Below are 14,127 nucleotides of genomic sequence, written 5' to 3'. Positions count from 1 at the left end.
CACACTCTCTGATCTCCCTGGGCCCCCGGGTTACACACTGTCTGATCTCACTGGGCCCCCGGGTTACACACTGTCTGATCTCACTGGGCCCCCGGGTTACACACTGTCTGATCTCACTGGGCCCCCGGGTTACACACTGTCTGATCTCACTGGGCCCACCCCCGGGTTACACACTGTCTGATCTCACTGGGTCCACCCTCGGGTTACACACTGTCTGATCTCACTGGGCCCCCGGGTTACACACTGTCTGATCTCACTGGGCCCCCGGGTTACACACTGTCTGATCTCACTGGGCCCTGGGGTTACACACTGTCTGATCCACTGGCCCCCGGGTTACACACTGTCTGATCTCACTGGGCCCCCGGGTTACACACTGTCTGATCTCACTGGGCCCACCCCTGGGTTACACACTGTCTGATCTCACTGGGCCCACCACCGGGTTACACACTGTCTGATCTCACTGGGCCCACCCCCGGGTTACACACTGTCTGATCTCACTGGGCCCTGGGTTACACACTGTCTGATCTCACTGGGCCCCCGGGTTACACACTGTCTGATCTCACTGGGCCCACCCCCGGGTTACACACTGTCTGATCTCACTGGGCCCACCCCTGGGTTACACACTGTCTTATCTCACTGGGCCCTGGGTTACACACTGTCTGATCTCACTGGACCCTGGTTTACACACTGTCTGATCTCACTGGGCCTCTGGGTTACACACTGTCTGATCTCACTTGGCCCCAAGGCTACACACTGTCTGATCTCACTGGGCCCACCCCCTGGTTACACACTGTCTGATCTCACTGGGCCCCCGGGTTACACACTGTCTGATCTCACTTGGCCCCAAGGCTACACACTGTCTGATCTCACTAGGCCCCTGGGTTACACACTGTCTGATCTCACTGGGCCCCTGGGTTACACACTGTCTGATCTCACTGGGCCCACCCCCGGGTTACACACTGTCTGATCTCACTGGGCCCCTGGGTTACACACTGTCTGATCTCACTGGGCCCCCGGGTTACACACTGTCTGATCTCACTGGGCCCCCGGGTTACACACTGTCTGATCTCACTGGGCCCCCGGGTTACACACTGTCTGATCTCACTGGGCCCCCTGGTTACACACTGTCTGATCTCACTGGGCCCACCCCCGGGTTACACACTGTCTGATCTCACTGGGCCCTCGGGTTACGCACTGTCTGATCTCACTGGGCCACCGGGTTACACACTGTCTGATCTCACTGCGCCCCCGGGTTACACATTGTCTGATCTCACTGGGCCCCCGGGTTACACACTGTCTGATCTCACTGGGCCCTCGGGTTACGCACTGTCTGGTCTCACTGGGCCCCCGGGTTACACACTGTCTAATCTCACAGGGCCCCCGGGTTACACACTGTCTGATCTCACTGGGCCCCCGGGTTACACACTGTCTGATCTCACTGGGCCCCCGGGTTACACACTGTCTGATCTCACTGGGCCCTGGGGTTACACACTGTCTGATCTCACTGGGCCCCCGGGTTACACACTGTCTGATCTCACTGGGCCCTGGGGTTACACACTGTCTGATCCACTGGGCCCCCGGGTTACACACTGTCTAATCTCACTGGGCCCATCCTCCCCGGGTTACACACTGTCTGATCTCACTGGGCCCATCCTCCCCGGGTTACACACTGTCTGATCTCACTGGGCCCTGGGGTTACACACTGTCTGATCTCACTGGGCCCCCAGGTTACACACTGTCTGATCTCACTGGGCCCCCGGATTACACACTGTCTGATCTCACTGGGCCCCCGGGTTACACACTGTCTGATCTCTCTGGGCCCCCGGGTTACACACTGTCTGATCTCACTAGGCCCCCGGGTTACACATTGTCTGATCTCACTGGGCCCCCGGGTTACACACTGTCTGATCTCACTGGGCCCACCCCCGGGTTACACACTGTCTGATCTCACTGGGCCCACCCCCGGGTTACACACTTTCTGATCTCACTGAGCCCCCGGGTTACACACTGTCTGATCTCTCTGGGCCCCCGGGTTACACACTGTCTGATCTCTCTGGGCCCCCGGGTTACACACTGTCTGATCTCACTGGGCCCCCGGGTTACACACTCTCTGATCTCACTGGGCCCATCCTCCCCGGGTTACACACTGTCTGATCTCACTGGGCCCCCGGGTTACACGCTGTCTGATCTCACTGGGTCCACCCTCGGGTTACACACTGTCTGATCTCACTGGGACCCCGGGGTTACACACTGTCTGGTCTCACTGAGCCCCCGGGTTACACACTGTCTGATCTCACTCGGCCCCCGGGTTACACACTGTCTGATCTCACTGAGCCCCCGGGTTACACACTGTCTGATCTCCCTGGGCCCCCGGGTTACACACTGTCTGATCTCACTGGGCCCCCGGGTTACACACTGTCTGATCTCACTGGGCCCACCCCCGGGTTACACACTGTCTGATCTCACTGGGCCCCCGGGTTACACACTCTCTGATCTCCCTGGGCCCCCGGGTTACACACTGTCTGATCTCACTGGGCCCCCGGGTTACACACTGTCTGATCTCACTGGGCCCCCGGGTTACACACTGTCTGATCTCACTGGGCCCCCGGGTTACACACTGTCTGATCTCACTGGGCCCACCCCCGGGTTACACACTGTCTGATCTCACTGGGTCCACCCTCGGGTTACACACTGTCTGATCTCACTGCGCCCCCGGGTTACACACTGTCTGATCTCACTGGGCCCACCCCCGGGTTACACACTTTCTGATCTCACTGGGTCCACCCTCGGGTTACACACTGTCTGATCTCACTGGGACCCCGGGTTACACACTGTCTGATCTCACTGGGACCCCTTGATCCTGTCACTATTGACAGTAGATGGTTTAAATGTCTTTGATAAAACATGCTCGTTAATAAAATGCAAATGTATTCCAAGCCAGCTGAAAGTGTTCTCTATAATAATCTCATTGGATGTATTTTACACATTTCCTCAGCCTTTACTTATAACACATTAATACAACAGTTCGTGATGGTTTTAATAATGAAATCGTCAATTTCAGTGAAGTCATTAAATGAATTGTCCGCCTTTTAAATAACCTTGAACAAACCTTTCAAAATAACGTTATAACTATCAAACTGCTTCTTCCTGCATTGGGCAAAGGGCTTTTTTATTGACACAATTATGAAGAGTATAATGTACTTACTCATCCATCAATCAAATCTCTTCCGATATACCATCATTTATTAAATATGGGACTCAAGATGCAAAGGTCAATGAAAAGGTTGAGCCCCACATTTATTAAAATATTTCTAAGAAATGTTGATCTTTCAGATTGCAGAAAGATACCAGTTGGTTCCATAAAGAGCCAATCATGCAAAAAATCATGGCTTTTCTACGGAAAAGGAACTGTAGCATGTTCCTTATTTAACTTCCAATATTCAACAGCAACACTCAGATCAATCACTCACAACTGTGTATGGCAGGACTGCAGCATTTCTGTGTTTTTTTTTAAAGATTTAGCCCCCCTCTCCCCACGCCCTGGTTTCTGGCCCAGGTTGTTGTTCTACATCCTCTTTGGTTAGGATGCTGGGATAACCCATTCTGTAAACAATTCCACACAACCATAAATGCTGTTCCTTCATTGATGCCCAGGAGACCAATTTCTTGGGATACCTTTCCCAGATGGGGTTTTCCTCCACTCCAGAGAACCTGCCCAATAGTTACAGTTTACAGAAACCTTAAACAGGTAGTCAAGATTGAGATTCAAATTATTTACAGTTCAATGCTCCCGTGTGGAAGAGGTTGTTTTAAGAGGATGATGGTCAGAGACATTGATATAGATCATCTGCCCATCTACCTAGAGAATAGAGGCTGGAATGAATTTACAAAATGGAACATAGAAACATAGAAACATAGAAATTTATAGCGCAGAAAAAGGCCATTTCGGCCCATCGTGTCCGTGCCGGCCGACAAAGAGCCGCACGGCCCTTGGTCAGCGGCCCTGAAGGTTACATATAAACCTATGAACAATGACAGAACGGCAAAGAGCACCCAGCCCAACCAGTCCGCCTCACCACAACTGCGACACCCCTTATACCGAAACATTCTACACTCCACCCCCACCGGAGCCATGTGATCTCCTGGGAGAGGCAAAAACCAGATAAAAACCCAGGCCAATTTAGGGAGAAAAAATCTGGGAAAATTCCTTTCTGACCCATCCAGACGATCGAAACTAGTCCAGGAGATCACCCTGGCCGAATTCCATTCCCTGCAGTACTTACCATTATATCTGCACCGACCAACAAAAGGTAATCTAGTCTAATCCCAATTACCGGCTCTAGGTCCGTAACCCTGCAGGTTATGGCACTTTAAGTGTCCATCCAACCATCTTTTAAAAGTGGTGAGGGTTTCTGCATCCACCATTCTTCCAGGCAACGAGTTCCAGATTCCCACAACCCTCTGCGTAAAGAAGCCCCCCCTCAAATTCCCTCTAAACCTTCCACCAACCATCTTAAAACTATACCCCCTCATTATAGATCCCTCCACCAATGGATATAGGCCCTTACTATCCACTATGTCCAGGCCCCTCAATATTTTGGACACCTCAATGAGGTCTCCTCGCAACCTCCTCTGTTCTAATGAGAACAAACCCAGCCTATCCAATCTGTCCTCATAACTAAGATTCTCCATTCCAGGCAGCATCCTGGTAAATCTCCTCTACACCCTCTCTAGTGCAATCACGTCCTTCCTATACTATGGCGACCAGAACTGCACGCAGTACTCCAGCTGTGACCTAACCGAAATATTTTACAATTTAAGCATAACCTCCCTGCTCTTATATTCTATGCCTTGGCCAATAAAGGCAAGCATTCCGTATGCCTTCTTAACCACCTTATCCACCTGGCCTGCTACTTTCAGAGATCTGTGGACAAGCACTCCAAGGTCTCTTTGTTCATCTACACTATTAAGTGGCCTATCACCTAATGTGTATACCCTTTCCTTATTAGCCCTCCCAAAGTGTATTAACCTCACACTTCTCCGAATTATATTCCATTTGCCACTGCCCTGCCCACCTGACCAGTAGATTGATATCCTCCTGCAGCCCATGACTTTCTTCTTCATTATCAACCACACAGCCAATTTTAGTGTCGTCTGCATACTTCTTAATCATATTCCCTATATTCAAATCTAAATCCTTGATATATACCACAAAAAGCAAGGGACCCAGTACTGAGCCCTGTGGAACCCCACTGGAAACATCCTTCCAGTCACAAAAACACCCATCAATCATTACCCTTTGCTTCCTACCTCCAAGCCAATTTTGGATCCAACTTGCCACTTGGCCCTGTATCCCATGGGCTTTAACCTTCATGACCAGTCTGCCATGTGGGACCTTATCAAAAGTCTTGCTAAAATCCATATATACTACATCGTACGCACTACCCTCATCGACCCTCTTGGTTACCTCCTCAAAAAATCCAATCAGGTTAGCCAAACACGATCTTCTCTTAACAAATCCACGCTGACTGTCCCTAATTAACCCTTGCTTTTCCAAATGCAGATTTATCCTGTCTTCCAGGACTTTTTCCAATAATTTTCCCACCACTGAGGTTAGGCTGACAGGCCTGTAATTACTCGGCCTGTAGCTTTCTCCCTTCATAAACAAGGGTACTACATTAGCAGTCCTCCAATCCTCCGGCACCATGCCCATGTCAAGGATGAACAGTTTTTTTCTTTCTAATGAACTTACCTTTGCAAATGGAGAGATAAAACTAGTGATACAGACAAGTCCAGCGTCTGCAAACAGTTTGGCCACCTCAGCAATACGGCGTATATTCTCCTCACGGTCCTCAGAGGTGAAGCCCAGGTTTTTGTTCAGTCCTTGTCTAATGTTATCTCCATCCAAAGAGTAACAAGGAATACCATGGCTGACCAAGTACTCTTCCAGTGCAAACCCAATCGTTGTCTTTCCAGCACCTGACAGACCTGAATAGAAAATATTGACATAAATTTAGTTGGAATGAGCTTTCTAAAATTCTCAGGCCTTACTGATGACAAATTAACATTTAATGTTCACAGTAACACATCAAGTTTCATATTGAACAGCCTCACTTGAAAGAATAGTTTTGTGGCATAACATTATTGAGAGGGCGGGGGGGGGGAAGAGAGAGATAAAAAGAGAAAGAGAGTAAGAACGAAAGGAAAGAAAGAAAGAATCATTGGTCCAACCACCAGTGAGGTTGATTGAAAAATTGCTGAGAGGAATGCTTGCAGTCAAAATTGGGAGTGGGAAAGGTAGCAATGCTTGTACCATCGGCTTGTCTGGGAAGTTTCTGAATGGTGTGCTGTCTCTCTAGCTCCTATAACATTTCTGTATTACCTCACAAGCCCACCATGAAAGCCGATGGTACCAGCACCATCGCTCCAGATCTGGCAGCTTTCCCCAATCTGTTATTTTGATCCCTACTGCTACTGTAATCTGGGATTACCTATCCCCTCCCCAATTCTGCTCCTGCAGACTAGCCACAATTTGGGTAGCAGGAGCAGTATTGCACTTGCAAGCACAAACCTGCTGAAAGAGCACAGAGCACTATGATTATTGCTTGGGCAATGACAAGATTAACGACAAGTTCTGGAGTGGGGTGTGCGTTGTCTTTACTATAATTATGTTGAAGGATTTGCATGTGATACTAAATAGTCTTGGTTAAGATGTTACCTGTCAGCCAGACAGTGCAACCACGGAAGCCACTGCGGGTACCAACAATTTGGCCTCTCTTGCTTCGACTGACATGATGGGACTGATAGATCACATTGGTGGATTTCTTAATTTCCTGTGAGAAGAGAAAGTGTTAATTGTTAGCAATTTTCTGACAGAATATTTTACTGTAAAGAAATTTACTGTGCCCAATTTTTCAGTATTCCCATGCAATAGAAGAAACACAAGAACGTAAATAAAAGAAAGTTTACCACGTGTCATCTGGTTGTGGTTGTTGAGCTAAGAATCTGTCATTGACATCTCTGCTTCGTATTTTGTCATCCCTTTCTTTTGGCCCCCAGCTACCTGATCCCCCATTTCTGGACTGGAACGGCAAACAAGTAGGCTACTTCTAGGACTCTGCTAGTGGGATTCTTGATGTGGTTCGAGCAGGTGTACAGGAGCAGCTAGGCCTAACTCAGCCAATGATATTTTCTCCCTCCCTCTGGCATAATGACCTTTAACCTGCAGCATTGTGTGTGTTGTCAATGGTGATCTGAAGTCTGCCCTGTACTATAAATGGAGCTGACTCCAAAACCCAGGGGATCGCCAGCATTACCCTTACATGGGGGATTTAAACAGGGCATTTTTAGACAACTTCAATTCCTAGAACTGTCCATAGATGCTAAAACTACTTCTGTCTTTTTGATGAGTCCCAGAAATATATAATTGTTTTTGTTGAAAATAATATAAAAATGAGCATAACAGATACAACTGTCACTGATCGTGGGGTCACATGTTCCTACATTCCAACAGTGACGAAACTTCAAAAAGTACTTCATTGGCTGTAAAGCGTTTTGGGCTATCTGGTGGTCATGAAAGGAGCGAAGTAAATGCACCAGTCTTTGACCACCAGTCTTTCTTTTTCTTTTCCTTTATAAATAAATCAAATGAGCATTAAATGAAACACACATTGTGCTGTTATTTAATGGATGATACTGGGAAAAGAATGATTGAGGATGTGTGTTTATTTAAACTCACGTCCTAGTAGATTAACAAAAACAGGATGCAGTACATTAAAAGCAGCCCTTTCCACAAATTCTAAACTTTGCGATCTTGCACAAAAGAAGAACTGGATTATGACCAACCTGTTAGTGGGAGTGCAAACCAGACACAAATATAAAACCTCCAAAAGTTCTCTTTTCTGAGTTAATATTAATTTGCTTTGTGATGCATAATAGAAGATCAAATGTGATATGTTTGGTGTACATCACGGATTAGCTTGCAATTGTGTTTAATTATGAGTTACGAGTCTATTATCAGTGTTCTTTCTTGACTAGAACATTGCAGACATTCAACATTGAGGCAAGTGATGTAGCAAGTCTGTCTAGGCATCCCCACTCTCCTTTCACAGTTTGTCCTTCTTCTAGAGTTATCTTAGCGCATGTGTTGATTAGATTTTAGCTAGCGGTCTTATAAACATAAATTGAGCTGTTGTCATCCTGCTAGTTGGAAATTGAAGATTTCCAAATGTAAAACTTTCCCAAGTTTGAAGAAAGGATGCTGACAGGTTAAGCTGATACTGTGGCACCATTCAGTCAAGCTTATATTGGCACTAATTAGTTATTCACTAATTCCATTCTGAAACAACAGGGCTTCTGGTTAATTGTGTGATTCATTCACAAAGAAGCAGTCTTTCAATGACATCTATATGGATTTACATTGTGTTTCTACACTAATTTCTAAGTCATCGCATCAGTGCTTTTGCACAATGCAATAATTAAAGCCCTGCAGCTTTCTAGAATCAAACCACTGTCTGTAAATGGTGTACAGCAATACAAGTTCAACCAAGACTGAAAATACTTTACAGCTTGAGTTCTCCTTATAGCAATGCCTCCAATAAACCTCACTTCCCTGTGTGTCTCCCAATTTATACTGCAGCAAATCAAGGGAGATCAAATCTTGGATTCACATCCTGTGCAGAATGATGGTTCAAAGTGCAACGTAGTAATGGGGGGAGGGAGGGATTGTCTATCTGAGTTCCTAGGTGGTCTAGCGTCATGCCCACTTTTACTACAAGTTTGTTTTTATGGGTTTTGAATGGGACTTTGCTGTGCATAAAATGGCTGCCGTGTTTGCCAACAACAGTGGCTCTACTTCAAAAGTAATTCACTGGCCGTGCATTGGGGCATTCTGAGGCTGTGAAAGGCGCTATATAAATGCAAGTTAGTTTGTTCTGTCTGTTTACCTTGACTGACTGCTCCATCTTTCGTTCGAATTCTTACATTTAATAGTGTATCAATAAAGGCCTCAAGAGATAGAATAAAGGGCATATTGAATTATGTATTTATAAGGTAAGAAATCTTGATATCTTGTGTAGTGTCAGTGTGCAAGAATTCTGCAGGCCCCGATGATTAAAAATAAAGGTAATAGAAATATTTTTCAATAGGTATATGTAAGTTTTACATTTTATTGAAATTTGTAGCCAATACTTGATGGAAGAACTGCAGCACTCCATTGTGCATTCTCCATTGTGAGTCGTTCATCTCAACATGAATGAGACAGAGCTTGTGATGCAGTGCACTCCAGAAGATACCCCATGGACAACATTAAGGGGAGTGGGGGGCGGAGGTGGGGGAAGGTGATGAATAGGACATGTTCTTTGTTCTGTAATTTTTTTTTACCACAACACAAATGACACAAAATTTAAAGCTCGGATCCCATTTATATTCCAGAGCTACATCGAGTAAATCTTGCAGCTGTATAATCATTGAGCCCCCAAGGATTATCTGGACATTGCGTTTTAATATTTTCTCACTGCAGAAAAAAACTGGAAGCCTGTTTGCGGGAGGGGCCCAGGTACTTTCCCATGGTGTACTTGAAATCCACACCTGATGGGCAGGGGTGTTCTGGGAAGACAACGGCCAGGATAAGGCAACTCACCACAGGTAATGGGCAAATGAAGGGTCCATTGTTAAGCAATGTGAACTCATCAGAGTTAGATCAGATGAACTGGTCAGTGAGCAAGTCATTATCTGGATGAGATAACCCTGAGAGGTGAGAAACCAGAACAATAGAAAACCATTGAGCCCCAGACCAGTTGGAAGCGAAAACCCATCACTGACTCAAAACAGGAAGCCTCGAAACAAGGAAAAAAATTTTCTTGGGCCAGAAGAAGCCACACAAACAGGAGGCCTCGAAACAAGGAAAAACTTTATTTGGCCTGAAAAGGCAAACAGTGTGGGGATATAAAAGGGGCCATGTGGCCATAGCTCTCTCTCTTTTGCTCTCGCTGCTTCGCCTCTACAAGAACCGAGCACTCCACATGGGACAGAGGGAAGAATCCAGAAGAGACACATTTTCACCAGGAGAAGCAGGAGTAAGCCAACGAATCGGTGAGCATCATCTCTGCCCACGCAATTTTAAGATCACAGCCACAGTGTGAGGGGGTATCACGTGTTCTCCCAACCAAATCTTAGTAAGGGTTTTAAGGGAGAGGTTTTAGATGTTGGATACTTTGCGATAGGGGCCTGTCTAGTTAGGCCAGACTATGTGTTGTACTATGTTTGTTTGTATTACACTACCAGGGTGTGTTCTTACACTACCAGGGTGCAGGTGTGTTTTAACTTGAATAAAGCATTGCTGGTTGACACCAGGATATTTGTCCGTAACGCATTCATCTGCTCAGTACAGTAATCACTCCCAGGTCTAGAACTATTGTAACATGGGGGTGCGTCGAAAACACCCAAGGGAAACTACTTACAGCAGCTCTGTTGCTCCTAAGTTATGTTTGTGACTTTAAGTTTCTGGCCCTCTGGTCTGCACCTGGTTTACGGGGAAGGTCTGTACAGGCCAGCAATGTGAAAGCTAAATTTATGATTAATTTAATCACCCTACCAAAAGGAATATGATATCCACAACAAATGGCAGCAGTCCATTCATATTTGCCACTGGCAGTATTCTGTCTGGATGCAGGGTGTGAAAATACCTTGGTGTCTTGCTTTGAAATAGCTGCAGAAGATGAGTGATGACAGCCCTACAGTTCTCCAAGATCTCTGTGCTCCTCCAACTCTGGCCTCTTGTGCATCCCCGGTTTTCTTCGCCCCATCATTGCTGCCGTGCTTTCAGCTGCCTGGGCCCTAAACTTGGGTGTTCCCTCCCTAAACCTTTCCGCCTCTCCACCTCTCTCTCCTCCTTTAAGATGCTCCTTAAAACCTACCTCTTTGACCATGCTTTTGCTCACCTGTCCTAATGTCTCCTTATATGTCTGATAATGTTCTTGTGAAGCGTTTTGGGATGGTTCACTACATTAAAGGCACTATATAATTGCAAGTTGTGGTAGCTATAACCACTTTATTTGATTCCTCAGTCAATGTTTGCTAGCGTATTTTCTGCTTACTTTTTCAGAAATAGTTCCGGTCAGTGGTGTTCCACACACCAAACGACTCTATAGAATCATTGAAATTTACAGCATGGAAGGAGGCCATTTCGGCCGACCAAGAGCTATCCAGCCTAATCCCACTTTCCAGCTCTTAGAAACATAGAAACATAGAAAATAGGTGCAGGAGCAGGCTATTCGGCCCTTCGAGCCTGCACCGCCATTCAATGAGTTCATGCAACATGCAACTTCAGTACCCCATTCCTGCTTTCTCGCCATACCCTTGATCCCCCTAGTAGTAAGGACTACATCTAACTCCTTTTTGAATATATTTAGTGAATTGGCCTCAACAACTTTCTGTGGTAGAGAATTCCACAGGTTCACCACTCTCTGGGTGAAGAAGTTCCTCCGCATCTCGGTCCTAAATGGCTTACCCCTTATCCTTAGACTGTGACTGACCCCTGGTTCTGGACTTCCCCAACATTGGGAACATTCTTCCTGCATCTAACCTGTCTAAACCCATCAGAATTTTAAATGTTTCTATGAGATCCCCTCTCATTCTTCTGAACTCCATTGAATACAAGCCCAGTTGATCCAGTCTTTCTTGATATGTCAGTCCCGCCATCCCGGGAATCAGTCTGGTGAACCTTCGCCGCACTCCCTCAATAGCAAGAATGTCCTTCCTCAAGTTAGGAGACCAAAATTGTACACAATACTCCAGGTGTGGCCTCACCAAGGCCCTGTGCAACTGTAGAAACACCTCCCTGCCCCTGTACTCAAATCCCCTTGCTATGTACGCCAACATGCCATTTGCTTTCTTAACCGCCTGCTGTACCTGCATGCCAACCTTCAATGACTGATGTACCATGACACCTTGATCCGTAGCCCTGTAGGTTACGGCACTTCAAGTGCACAACCAAGTATTTTTTAAATATGGTGAAGGTTTCTGCCTCTACCACCCTTTCAGGCAGTGAGTACCAGACCCCCACCAATGGGTGAAGAAATTTCCCCTCATATCACCTCTAAACCTTCCCCCCAATTACTTTAAATCTATGCCCCCTGGTAGTTGACCCCTCTGCAAGGGAAACAGGTCCTTCCTATTCACTCTATCCAGGCCCCTCATCATTTTATACACCTCAATAAGGTCTCCTCTCAGCCTCTTCTGTTCCAAAGAAAAAAGACCCAGCATCTCCAATCTTTCCTCACAGCAAAAATTCTCCAGTCCAGGCAACATTCTTGTAAATCACCTCTGCACACTTTCCAGTGCAATCACGTCTTTCCTGTAATATGGTGACCAGAACTGCACACAGTATTCCAGCTGCGGCCTAACCAGTGATTTATACAGTTCAAGCATAACCTCCTTGCTCTTGTATTCCATGCCTCGACTACTAAAGACAATTATTCCATATGCCATCTTAATCACCTTATCTACCTGGTCTGCTACCTTCAGGGATCTGTGGGCCTGCACTCCAAGATCTCTTTGTTCCTCTACACTTTTCAGTGTCATACCATTTAATGTATATTCCCTTGCCTTGTTAGACCTCCCCAGATGCATTACCTCACACTTATCCGGATTGAATTCCATTTGCCACTGTTCCGCCCACCTGACCAGTCCATTGATATCTTCCTGCAGCTTTCTTCTTCATTATCAACCACACGGCCTATTTTAGTGTCATCTGCAAACTTCTTAACCATACCCCCAACATTCAAGTCCAAGATTGATATATACCACAAAAAGCAAGGGACCCAGCACTGAGCCCTGCGGAACCCCACTGGATAAACCTTCCAGTCACAAAAACACCCATCAACCATTACCCTTTGCTTCCTCCCTCTGAGCCAATTTTGGATCCAACTTGCCACTTTGTCTTGGATTCCATGGGCTTTTACTTTTGTGATCAGTCTGCCATGTGGGACCTTATCAAAAGCTTTGCTAAAATCCATATACACTACATCATACGCACTGCCCTCATCGACCCTCCTGGTTACCTCCTCGCAAAATTCAACCAAGTTAGTCAGACACGACCTTCCCTTAACAAATCCATGCTGACTGTCCTTGATTAATCCATGTCTTTCCAAATGAAGATATATCCTGTCCCTCAGGATTTTTTCCAATAATTTTCCCACCATTGAGGTTAGGCTGACTGGCCTGTAATTACTCGGTCTATCCCTTTCTCCCTTTTTAAACAAAGGTATAACATTAGCAGTCCTCCAGTCCTCTGGCACCACATCTGTAGCCAGAGAGGACTGGAAAATGATGGTCAGAGCCTCTGCTATTTCCTCTTTTGCTTCTTTTAACAGCCTAGGATACATTTCATTCGGGCCTGGGGATTTATCCACTTTCAAAGCTGCTAAGCCCCTTAATACTTCCTCTCTCTCTGTTTATTTCATCTAATATTTCACACTCCTCTCCCTCATTGCAAAGGCTGCATCAACCCTCTCTTTTGTGACAACAGATGCAAAGTATTTATTAAGAATCATACCCAAGTCTTCTGCCTCCACACACAGATTTCCTTTATGATCTCTAACTCTTTCTCTAGTTCGCCTCTTGCTCTTAATGTATTTATAAAACATCTTTGGGTTTTTCCTGATTTTGCTTGCCAACATTCTTTCATGCTCTCTTTTTGCTTTCCTGATATCTTTTTTAATTGCACCTCTGCACTTCTTATACTCCTCTAGAGTTTCTGCAGTGTTGGGTTCTCGGTATCTGTCATAAGCTTACCTTTTTTTCCTTATCTTCCCTGTATGTCCCTTGGCATCCAGGGGGCTCTAGATTTGTTAGCCCCACCCTTGTTTTTAAGGGAACATATTGCTCTGTACCCTCACTATCTCCTCCTTGAATGCCTCCCACTGCTCTGACACTGATTTACCATCAAGTAGCTGTTTCCAGTCCACATTGGCAAAATCCCATCTCAGCTCAGAAAAACTGGCTTTATCCCAATTGAGACCTTTTATTCCTGGTCCATCTTTGTCCTTTTCCATAACTATCCTAAATTTTACTGAATTATGATCACTAGCACCAAAATGCTCTCTCATTTCCACTCGCCCCTCTTCA

The 14,127-nt window shown here is 46.0% G+C and overlaps 1 protein-coding gene across 1 annotated transcript in view; it reads right to left on the bottom strand.

Moving 5' to 3' along the window:
- papss2b (3'-phosphoadenosine 5'-phosphosulfate synthase 2b) overlaps positions 1-14,127 on the bottom strand; it is a 105,080-nt gene that overhangs the window by 54,365 nt on the left and 36,588 nt on the right. Inside the window, exons 2-3 of the mRNA XM_070876891.1 lie at positions 6,719-6,833; positions 5,753-5,988 (exon numbers count right to left, since the gene is read on the bottom strand). Of these exons, the coding sequence (XP_070732992.1) occupies positions 5,753-5,988; positions 6,719-6,833 (351 nt within the window). The remainder of the gene's footprint in view (positions 1-5,752; positions 5,989-6,718; positions 6,834-14,127) is intronic.

The sequence above is a fragment of the Pristiophorus japonicus genome, chromosome 3 (assembly GCF_044704955.1).
Source record: "Pristiophorus japonicus isolate sPriJap1 chromosome 3, sPriJap1.hap1, whole genome shotgun sequence".
Lineage (NCBI taxonomy): Eukaryota > Metazoa > Chordata > Chondrichthyes > Pristiophoridae > Pristiophorus > Pristiophorus japonicus.
Note: the sequence above shows the minus strand (reverse complement) of the source record. Positions and strands in the feature narration are given on the sequence as shown.